Source organism: Carcharodon carcharias, chromosome 8, assembly GCF_017639515.1.
Source record: "Carcharodon carcharias isolate sCarCar2 chromosome 8, sCarCar2.pri, whole genome shotgun sequence".
NCBI classification, from domain to species: domain Eukaryota; kingdom Metazoa; phylum Chordata; class Chondrichthyes; order Lamniformes; family Lamnidae; genus Carcharodon; species Carcharodon carcharias.
Window position 1 is genome coordinate 78,511,356 of NC_054474.1, and position 10,703 is coordinate 78,522,058.

The 10,703-nt window shown below is 54.6% G+C and overlaps 1 protein-coding gene across 3 annotated transcripts in view; it reads left to right on the plus strand.

The window, feature by feature from the left end:
- The first annotated feature begins 5,266 nt into the window (after positions 1–5,266).
- The window catches only part of bod1 (biorientation of chromosomes in cell division 1), a 42,675-nt gene continuing 37,238 nt past the window's right edge, over positions 5,267–10,703 (plus strand). For all 3 annotated transcript variants that reach the window (XR_005943760.1, XM_041193291.1, XM_041193290.1), the window contains exon 1: positions 5,267–5,476. Coding sequence is in view for 2 of the 3 variants with exons in the window: in XM_041193291.1 (XP_041049225.1) it covers positions 5,357–5,476 (120 nt within the window). In the remaining variant the exon portion in view is untranslated. The remainder of the gene's footprint in view (positions 5,477–10,703) is intronic.

Genomic DNA, 10,703 nt, shown 5'->3' on the forward strand with positions numbered 1-10,703 from the left:
TTGAGGAACCGCAAAGGTAAAAAAAAACATAATGGGAGTTATGTACAGGCCTCCGAACAGTAGTCAGGATGTGGGACACAAGATACACCAGGAGATAGAAAAGGTGTATAAGAAAGGCAAGGTTACAGTGATCATGGGGGATTTCAATATACAGGTAGACTGGGAAAATCAGGTTGGTAGTGGATCCCAAGAAAAGGAATTTGTGGAATGTCTACAAGATAGCTTTCTGGAGCAGCTTGTGGTGGACCCCACTAGGGAACAGGCAATTCTAGATTTAGTGATCTGTAATGAGGCAGATTTGATAAGGGAGCTTAAGGTGAAGGAACCCTTAGGAGGAAGTGACCATAATATGATAGAATTTACCCTGCAATTTGAGAGGAAAAAGCTAGAATCAGATGTAACGGTATTACAGTTGAATAAAGGCAACTACAGAGGCATGAGGGAGGAGCTGGCCAGAATTGACTGGGAGATGAGCCTAGCAGGAAAGACAGTGGAACAGCAATGGCAGGAGTTTCTGGGAGTAATTTTGGAGACACAGCAATTCATCTCTAGGAAGAAGAAGCATGCTAAAGGGAGGATGAGGCAACCATGGCTGACAAGGGAAGTCAGGGACAGCATAAAAACTAAAGAGAAAGCATACAATGCGGCGAAGAGCAGTGGGAAACCAGGGGATTGGGAAGCCTACAAAGACCAACAGATAACTAAGAGATAAATAAGGATGGAGAAGATTAAATATGAGGGTAAACTAGCCAGTAATATAAAAGAAGATTGCAAAAGTTTTTTTAGATATATAAAGGGTAAGAGAGAGGCAAACGTGGACATTGGGCCGCTGGAAAATGACACTGGAGAAGTAGTAGTGGGGAACAAAGAAATGGCAGAGGAACTGAATAGGTACTTTGCGTCAGTTGTCACAGTGGAAGACACGAGTGACATCCCCAAAGTTCAAGAGAGTCAGGGGGGCAGAGGTGAGTATGGTGGCCATTACCAAGGAGAAGGTGCTAGGAAAACTGAAAGGTCTGAAGGTGGATAAATCACCTGGACCAGATGGATTACACCCAGAGTTCTGAAGGAGATAGCTGAAGAGATAGTGGAGGCGTTAGTGATCTTTCAGAAATCACTGGAGTCAGGGAAGGTCCCAGAGGACTGGAAAATCTCTAATGTAATCCCCCTGTTTAAGAAGGGAGTGAGGCAAAAGACAGCAAATTACAAGCCAATTAGCCTGACGTCAGTCGTTGGTAAGATTTTAGAGTCCATTATTAAGGATGAGATTTCAGAATACTTGGAAGTGCATGGTAAAATCGGGCAAAGTCAGCATGGTTTCATCAAGGGGAGGTCATGCCTGACAAGTTTATTAGAATTCTTTGAGGAGGTGACGAGTAGGTTAGACAAAGGAGAGCCAATGGATGTTATCTACTTGGACTTCCAGAAGGCCTTTAACAAGGTGCCACACAGGATGCTGCTCAGTAAGATAAGAGTCCAAGGTGTTAGAGGCAAGGTATTAGCATGGATAGAAGATTGGTTGTCTGGCAGGAGGCAGAGAGTGGGGATAAGGGGGTCCTTCTCAGGATGGTGGCTGGTGACTAGTGGAGCTCCGCAGGGGTCAGTGTTGGAACCACAACTTTTCACTTTATACATTAATGATCTAGATGAAGGAACTGAGGGAATCCTGGCTAAGTTTGCAGATGATACAAAGATAGGTGCAGGGACAGGTAGTATTGAGGAAGCGGGGAGGCTGCAGAAGGATTTGGACATGTTAGGAGAATGGGCAAAGAAGTGGCAGATGGAATACAACGTGGGGAAGTGTGAGGTCATGCACTTTGGTAGGAAGAATAGAGGCATGGACTATTTTCTAAATGGGGAGAGAATTCAGAAATCTGGAATGCAAAGGGACTTGGGATCCTAGTCCAGGATTCTCTTAAGGTTAACTTGCAGGTTGAGTCGGTAGTTAGGAAGGCAAATGCAATGTTGGCATTTATTTCGAGAGGACTAGAATATAAAAGCAGGGATGTGCTGCTGAGGCTTTATAAGGCTCTGGTCAGACCACATTTAGAATATTGTGAGCAATTTTGGGCCCCGTATCTCAGGAAGGATGTTCTGGCCCTGGAGAGGGTCCAGAGGAGGTTCACAAGAATGATCCCAGGAATGAAAGCTTAACATATGATGAACGTTTGAGGACTCTGGGTCTATACTCGATGGAGTTTAGAAGGATGAGGGGGGATCTGATTGAAACTTACAGAATACTGAAAGGCCTGGATAGAGTGCACGTGGGGAAGATGTTTCCATTAGTAGGAGAGACTAGGACCCAAGGGCACAGCCTCAGAGTAAAGGGAAGACCTTTTAGAACAGAGATGAGGAGAAACTTCTTTAGCCAGAGAGTGGTGAATCTGTGGAATTCATTGCCACAGAAGGCTGTGGAGGCCAGGTCATTGAGTGTATTTAAGACCGAGATAGATAGGTTCTTGATTGGTAAGGGGATCAAAGGTTATGGGGAGAAGGCGGGAGAATGGGGTTGAGAAACTTATCAGCCATGATTAAATGGCGGAGCAGACTCGATGGGCCGAATAGCCTAATTTCCGCTCCTATGTCTTATGGTATTTGGATATCCACCTCAAGTCCCATAACATTCAGGGCTATGGACCTACTGCTGGAAAATGGGATTAGGCTGGGGGAGGCTCATTTTTTGGATGGTGCAGACATGATGGGCAGAGTGGCCTCCTTCTATGCCATAAATATTTCTACACACGGGTTTGGAAGGTGCTGTCTAAGGAGCCTTGGTTCGTTCCTGCAGTACATATTGCAGATGGCATACACTGCTGCCACTGCACATCGGTGTTGGGAGGAGTGAATATTTGTGGGTGCCGTGCCAATCAAGTAGGCTGGATGGTGCTGAACTTTTTCCTGGATGGTGTTGAACTTTTTGACTGTTGTTGGAGTTGCTTCATCCAGTTAAGTGGAGAATATTCCATCTCACTCCTGATTTGTGCCTTGTAGCTGATGGATAGGCTTTGAGGGAGCAAGAGGTAAGTTATTCATCACAGCATTCCTAGGCTTTGACCTGCATGTGTAGCCACAGTATTTACGTAGCTAGTCCATTTCCGTTTCTGCTCAATAGTAACCTCAGGATGTTGATAGTGGAGGATTCAGCGATGGTAATGCCATTAAATGTCAAGGGACGATGGTTAGATTCTCTCTTGTTGGAGATACTCGTTGCCTAGCACTTGCATGGCGTGAATATCATTTGCCACTTGTCAGCCCAAGCCTGGATATTGTCCACGTCTTGCTGCATTTGGACATGGACTGCTTCAGTATCTGAGGATTCACAAATGGTGCTTAACATTGTGCAATCATCAGCGAACATCTGCACTTCTGACCCTATGATGGAAGAAAGGTTATTGATGAAGCAGCTGAAGATGGTTGGGCCTAGGACCTGGGGAATTGCTGCAGTAAAGTTCTGGAACTGAGATGATTGACCTCTAACAACCAGAACCATCTTCCTTTGTGCTAGGTATAACACCAGCAAGTGAAGAGTTTACCCCTTGATTCCCATTGACTCCAGTTTTGCTAGGGCTCCTTGAGGTCACATTTGGTCAAATGCTGCCTTGATGTCAAGGGCAGTCACTCTCACACCAACTCTGGAGTTCAGGTGTTTTATCCATACTCGAACCAAGGTCATAAGGTCAGAAGTTGAGTGCCCCTGCTGGAACCCAAACTGAGCATCAGTGGGCAGTTATTACTAAACAAGTGCCACTTGAAAGCACTATTGATGACCCCTTCCATCACTTTACTAATGATTGAGAGTAGACTAATGGGGTGGTAATTGGCCAGGTTGGATTTGTCCTGCTTTTTATGAACAGAACAATTTTTCCACATTGCTGGGTAGATGCCAGTATTGTAGCTGTACTGGAACAGCTTGGCTAGGGTTGTGGCAAGTTCAGGAGCACAGGTCTTCAATACTATTGCCGGAATATTGTCAGGGTCCATAGCCTTTACAATATCCAGTGCCTTCAGCCATTTCTTGATATCACATGGAGTAATCAAATTGACTGAAGACTGGCATCTGAGATCCTGAGGTCCTCTGGAGGATGCTGAGATGGATCATCCGCTCAGGACTTCTGGCTGAAGATTGTAGCAAATGCTTCAGCCTTGTCTTTTGCATTGATGTGATGGGCTCCCCCATCGTTCAGGATGGGGATATTTGTGGAGTCTCCTCCTCCAGTGAGTTGTTTAATTGTCCACCACCATTCGTGACTGGATGTAGCAGGACTGCAGAGCTTAGGTTTGACCTATTGGTTGCGGGTATAATGGCTCTATAATGACGTTACCAGCAAAGTGCCTTGAATGTGGCATATTCAGTACATTCTGCTACGTCTTGCCAGGGTGAAAGCTGCACTTTGTATGACCTGAGACCTGCTGAGCTTTTCCAGTTATTGTTGTCTTTATTTTGTATGACCTGTTTCTTTTTAGATGCATTGAGATGCATCTACACCAAAGCCTTCTTATTCTATCTGTCAGAGTTTATAACCTAAATGATTGTAAGGGCGGCATTTTTCCCAGGAAAAACAAACTGGATTATGCATTATGGATGAGAAATTCTGAACTCTGTTAATGCAAAAGGAACTTATGCAGCCACTTTAAGGCAATGGACCTTTATTCATGGCTGTCTTTTGGTCGAATAATTTTAGTGTGAGAGCATTTTCTTGGAGGGGGCTATCAATATTTTTGAAGCTGTTTATGAGCTTTGTTGCTTTAAGTGTCTGTAGAGTCATGGAAAATAAGTGGGTGTTGACAAGTGTATTTTTTTTCACTTCAAAGGCTTTTGCCTGCATCTGAGTAGGGGCAACTATTAATCGGTTCCAATTTTACCAAAGCAGACGATGTCATCTGCAAAAGCAAAGACTAATGCGCACGCGTGATATGCTCACGCCCAGTTGCTCGTATGGCCAAAACAGAAACAGAATTACCTGGAAAAACTCAGCCGGTCTGGCAGCATCGGCGAAGAAAAGAGTTGACGTTTCGAGTCCTCATGACCCTTCGACAGAACGTTCTGTTGAAGGGTCATGAGGACTCGAAACGTCAACTCTTTTCTTCTCCGCCGATGCTGCCAGACCTGCTGAGTTTTTCCAGGTAATTCTGTTTTTGTTTTGGATTTCCAGCATCCGCAGTTTTTTGTTTTTATTCTCGTATGGCCACCTGGGAGTTGTTGTCGCGCAGGCGCATACTCGGCTGTAAGTGAAGGGATGAAACTACACTTCCCAAAAAGCACGGCGCCACTTCATGCGCAAACGCACTGCTGCCTCCTTCTTGCTGAGCGCTTGACAATCCGAGTGAGATTCACAAAAGCTTCAGTCTTCTGATCATGGCCAAAAACCTACCGCCTGATGATCCCAACTTAATCGCCATGATCGTGGATCATCTGAAGAGCCGCGGCTTATTCGACGAATTCCGGAGAGACTGTCTAGCTGATGTCGACACCAAGGTGAGGGACAGCGGGCCGGGCCCCCCGGGCGAGGAACCGCCGTCCACCCTTCCCCCCGGCTATATTTTCACTCGTCCGACCCGAGCAGCGGTATGAGGGCCCAGGTCTGGGGATCTGGTGAACTCCCGGCCCTATGCCCTCCTGTCAGCTCCGGGCAGCCGGCGTGAAACCGAACCCGGCTGTGCTGGTTCTGTCTTAAGAATCGGAGGCCGCAGCATTTTAATGCCGAGCATGTGACTCCCGATCCTAACGATTCCAGGTTCCTTAAGACGCCAAGGAAGTGCGAAGGGAGCACCCACTCCGGAGAGGGAGAGGGGGTAGAAGGCAGAGGAGGGGAGGGCAGGGGAGGGGCGGGGGGGGGAGGAGTAGGAAGAGGGGCCGGTGGGGGGGGGAAGGAGTAGGAAGAGGGGCCGGGGGGGGGGGGGGGGAAGGAGTAGGAAGAGGGGCCGGGGGGGTGGGGGGGGGAAGGAGTAGGAAGAGGGGCCGGGGGGGGGGGGGGGGGAAGGAGTAGGAAGAGGGGCCGGGGGTGGGGGGGGGGGGAGGAGTAGGAAGAGGGGGTGGGGGGGGGGAGGAGTAGGAAGAGGGGCCGGGGGGGGGGGGGGGGGGGGGGAGGAGTAGGAAGCGGGGGGGGGGGGGGAGGAGTAGGAAGAGGGGCCGGGGGGGGGGCGGTGGGGGGGAGGAGTAGGAAGAGGGGCCGGGGGTGGGGGTGGTGGAAGGAGTGGAAGAGGGGCCGGGGGGTGGGGGAGGAGTAGGAAGAGGGGCCGGGGGGGGGGGGGGAGGTGGAGATAGAAGAGCGGGGCCGGGGGTGGGGGGAAGGAGTCAGAAGAGGGGCCGGGGTGGGGGGGGGGGGGGGGAAGGAGTAGGAAGAGGGGCCGGGGAGAGTAGGAAGAGGGGCCGGGGGGAGTAGGAAGAGGGGGGAGAAGGAAGGGGGGAGTAGGAAGAGGGGGAGGGGAAGTAGGAAGGGGGAGGGGAAGTAGGAAGGGGGGGGGAAGGGGAGGTAGGAAGGAGGGGGGGAAGGGGAGGTAGCAAGGAGGGAGGAGTGGGAAGGGGAGGTAGGAAGAGGGGTAGGGGGGAGAAGGAAGAGGGGGAGAGGGGGTGGGGGGGAGAAGGAAGAGGGGGAGAGGGGGTAGGGGGCGAGTAGGAAGAGGGGGGGAGCTGGAAGGAGGGGGAGGGGGGAGTAGGAAAGGGGGGGAGAAGGGGGAGGGTGGAGGGGGAAGAAGGAGGCGGTGGGGAGTAGGAGAAAGGGGCAGTAGGAAGAGGGGGGAGTGGGAGAAGAAAGGGGGAGGGGGGAGTAGGAAAGGGGGTGTTGGGGGAGAAGGAGGGGGAGGGGGGAGAAGGAAGAGGGGGAGGGGAGGGGGGTAGTGGGGAGAAGGAAGAGGAGGGGAGGGGGAAGTAGGAAAGGTGGGGAGAAGGAAGGGCGGAGGGGGGTAGGAAGAGGGGGGGACGGGGAGAAGGATGAGGGGGGAGTAGGAAAGGGGGAGTAGGAGGAGGTGGGTGGGGGGGAGTAGGAGGAGGTGGGTGGGGGGGAGAAGGAAGGGGTGCAGGGGGGAGAAGGAAGGGGTGCAGGGGGGAGAAGGAAAGGGGGGAGAAGGGGGAGGGATGGGGGGGCGAAGGAAGAGGGGGGAGATGGGGGGCGAAGGAAGAGGGGGGAGGGGGAGGAGGAAGAAGGGGGGAGGGGGCGAAGGAAGAGGGGGAGAAGGAGGTAGGCGTGGAGAAGGAAGGGGGTGGGGGAGAAGGGAAAGGGGGTAGGGGGCAGTAGGAAAGGGGGGAGGAGGAGAAGGGGAGGGGGTAAGGGGCGAGTAGGAAGAAGGGGGAGAAGGAAGAGGGGGTAGAAGGGAAGTGTGGGGAGGGGGAAGAAGAGAAGTGGAGGGGGGAGAAAGAGAAGTGGGGGGGTAGAAGTGAAGTGTGGGGGAGGGGGAAGAAGAGAAGGGGAGGGGGAAGAAAAGTGGGTGGCATAGAAGAGAAGGGGTGGTAGAAGAGAAGTGGCAGGGGAGGGGGGAAGAAGAGAAGTGGGAAGAAGGGAAGTGTTGGGGGAGGGGGATAGAAGGGAAGTGGGGGAGGGGGATAGAAGGGAAGTGGGGGAGGGGGATAGAAGGGAAGTGGGGGAGGGGGGTGGTGGGGGAGGGGAAGTGGGGGGAGGAGTGTAGAAGGGAAGTGGGCGGAGGGTGGAAGGGAAGTGGGGGATGGGGGTATAAGGGAAGTGGGGGGAGGGGAGGGGGAAGAAGAGAAATTGGGGGTGGGGGAGCAGAGAAGTGAGGGGGAGGTTGGGTAGAAGGGAAGTGGGTTAGGAGGGAAGTGGGGGAAGGGGAGCAGAGAAGTTGGGGGGAGGGTGGGAGGGAGGGTGGGTAGTAGGGAAGTGGGGGGAGGGAGTTAGAAGGGAAGTGGAGGGGGAAGAAGAGAAGTGGCAGGGGAGATGGGAAGAAGAGAAGTGGGGGAGGGGGGGAGAAGAGCAGTGGGAAGAAGGGAAGTGTTGGGGGAGGGGGGAGGAAGAGAAGTGGGGAGGGGGGAGAAAGAGAAGTGGGGGATGGGGGAGAAAGAGAAGTGGGGGATGGGGGAGAAAGAGAAGTGGGAGAGGAAGAGAAGTGGGGGAGGGGGGAGAAAGAGAAGTTGGGGGAGAAAGAGAAGTGGGGGGGAGGGGGAGAAAGAGAAGTGGGGGGAGGGGGAGAAAGAAGTGGGGGGAGGGGGAGAAAGAGAAGTGGGGGAGGGGGTAGAAGGGAAGTGGGGGATGGGGTATAAGGGAAGTGGGGGGAGGGGAGGGGGAAGAAGAGAAATTGGGGGTGGGGGAGCAGAGAAGTGAGGGGGAGGGTGGGTAGAAGGGAAGGGATAGCAGGGAAGTGGGGGGGAGGGTGGGTAGAAGGGAAGTGGGTTAGAAGGGAAGTGGGGGAAGGGGAGCAGAGAAGTGGGGGGGAGGGTGGGTAGAAGGGAAGTGGGGGGAGGGAGTTAGAAGGGAAGTGGAGGGGGAAGAAGAGAAGTAGCAGGGGAGATGGGAAGAAGAGAAGTGGGGGAAGGGGGAGAAGAGCAGTGGGAAGAAGGGAAGTGTTGGGGGAGGGGGGAGGAAGAGAAGTGGGGAGAGGGGAGAAAGAGAAGTGGGGGAGGGGGGGGGAGAAAGATAAGTGGGGGAGAAAGATAAGTGGGGAGGAAGAGAAGTGGGGGAGGGGGGAGAAAGAGAAGTTGGGGGAGGGAGGGAGAAAGTGGGGGGAGGGGGTAGAAAGAGAAGTGGGGGGAGGGGGTAGAAAGAGAAGTGGGGGAGGGGGAGAAAGAGAAGTGGGGCAGGAAGAGAAGTTGGGGGAGGAGGAAGAAAGAGAAGTGGGGGGAAGGGGGGAGAAAGGGAAGTGGGGGGAGGGGGAAGAAGAGAATTGGGAGGGGGGGAGTAGAGAAGTGGGGGGAGAAGAGAAGTGAGGGAGTGGGGAGAAGAGAAGTGGGGGGAGGGGGGAAGAATGGAAGTGGGGGGAGGGGAAGGGGAGAAGAGAAGTGGGGGGAGGGGAGGGGGGAAGAGAAGTGAGGGGATGGAGAAGAGAAGTGGGGTAGTGGGGAGAAGAGAAGTGGGGGGAGGGGGAAGAAGGGAAGTTGGGGGGAGAAGAGAAGTGGGGGGAGGGGAGGCGGGAGTAGGGATGTGGGGGGAGGGGAGGGGGTAGAAGAGAAATTGGGGGTGGGGGAGCAGAGAAGTGAGGGGGAGGGTGGGTAGAAGGGAAGTGGGGGAAGGGGAGCAGAGAAGTGGGGGGGAGGGTGAGTAGAAGGGAAGTGGGGGGAGGGAGTTAGAAGGGAAGTGGAGGGGGAAGAAGAGAAGTGGCAGGGGAGATGGGAAGATGAGAAGTGGGGGAGGGGGGAGAAGAGCAGTGGGAAGAAGGGAAGTGTTGGGGGAGGGGGGAGGAAGAGAAGTGGGGGAGGGGGAAGGAAGAGAAGTGGGGGAGGGGGGAGGAAGAGAAGTGGGGGAGGAAGAGAAGTTGGGTGAGGGGGGAGAAAGAGAAGTTGGGGGAGGGGGGAGAAAGAGAAGTGGGGGGAGGGGGGGAAAAAGAGAAGTGGGGTAGTGGGGAGAAGAGAAGTGGGGGGAGGGGGAAGAAGGGAAGTTGGGAGAAGAGAAGTGGGGGGAGTGGAGGCGGGAGTAGGGAAATGGGGGGAGGGGAGGGGGAGAAGAGAAGTCGGGGGAGGGGGGAAGAGAAGTCGGGGGAGGGGGGAGAAGAGAAGTGAGGTGAGGGGATGGAGAGAGAAGTGGGGGGAGGGGAGGGGGGAGAAGAGAAGTGGGGGGAGGGGAGGGGGGAGAAGAGAAGTGGGGGGAGGGTCGGGGGAGAAGAGAAGTGGGGGGAGGGTCGGGGGAGAAGAGAAGTGGGGGAAGGGTCGGGGGAGAAGAGAAGTGGGGGGAGGGTTGGGGGGAGAAGAGAAGTGGGGGAGGGGGGGAGAAGAGAAGTGGGGGAGGGGGGGAGAAAGAGAAGTGGGGGGAGGGGGGGAGAAAGAGAAGTAGGGGAGTGTCGGGGGGAGAAGGGGGAGGCGGGAGAAATGAGGGGAGGGGGCAGGAGAGAAGTTGGGGGAGAAGAGAAGTGGGGGAGGGGGGAGAAGAGAAGTGGGGGTAGGGTGGAATAGGAAGAGTGGGTGAGTAGGAAGGAGGGGGAGAAGGAGGAGGGGTGGAGAAGGAAGAGGGGGAGAGGAGGGGAGGTGGGGGGGAGAAGGAAGGGGGGGAGGTGGGGGAGAAGGAAGAGGGGGGAGGGGAGGTGGGGAGAAGGAAGAGGGGGGAGGTGGAGAAGGAAGAGGGGGGAGAAGGAGGGAGGCGGAGGTAGGGGGTAGGTGGGGGGAGACGGAAGAGGGGGTGAGGTGGGGGGAGAAGGAAGAGGGGGAGGTGGGGGGAGGAGGAAGGGGGCAGAGGGGGAGAAGGAATGGGGGGAGGGGGGGTGCGGTAGGAAGTGGGGGAGGGGGTAGAAAGAGAAGTGGGGGAGGGGGAGAAGAGAAGTGTGGGAGGGGGGAGAAGGGAAGTGGGAGGGGGAAGAAGGGAAGTGGGGGGAGGGGGTAGAAGGGAAGTGGGGGGGAGGGGGTTGGAAGGAAAGTGGTGGAGGGGGTTAGAAGGGAAGTGGGGGGATGGGGTTAAAAGGGACTTGGGGGGGTGGGTTGGAGAGAAGTGGAGGGGAAGAAGAGAAATAGGGGTGGTAGAAGAGAAGTGGCAGGGGAGGGGGGAGAAGAGCAGTGGGAAGAAGGGAAGTGTTGAGGGTGGGGGGAGGAAGAGAAGTGGGGGAGGGGG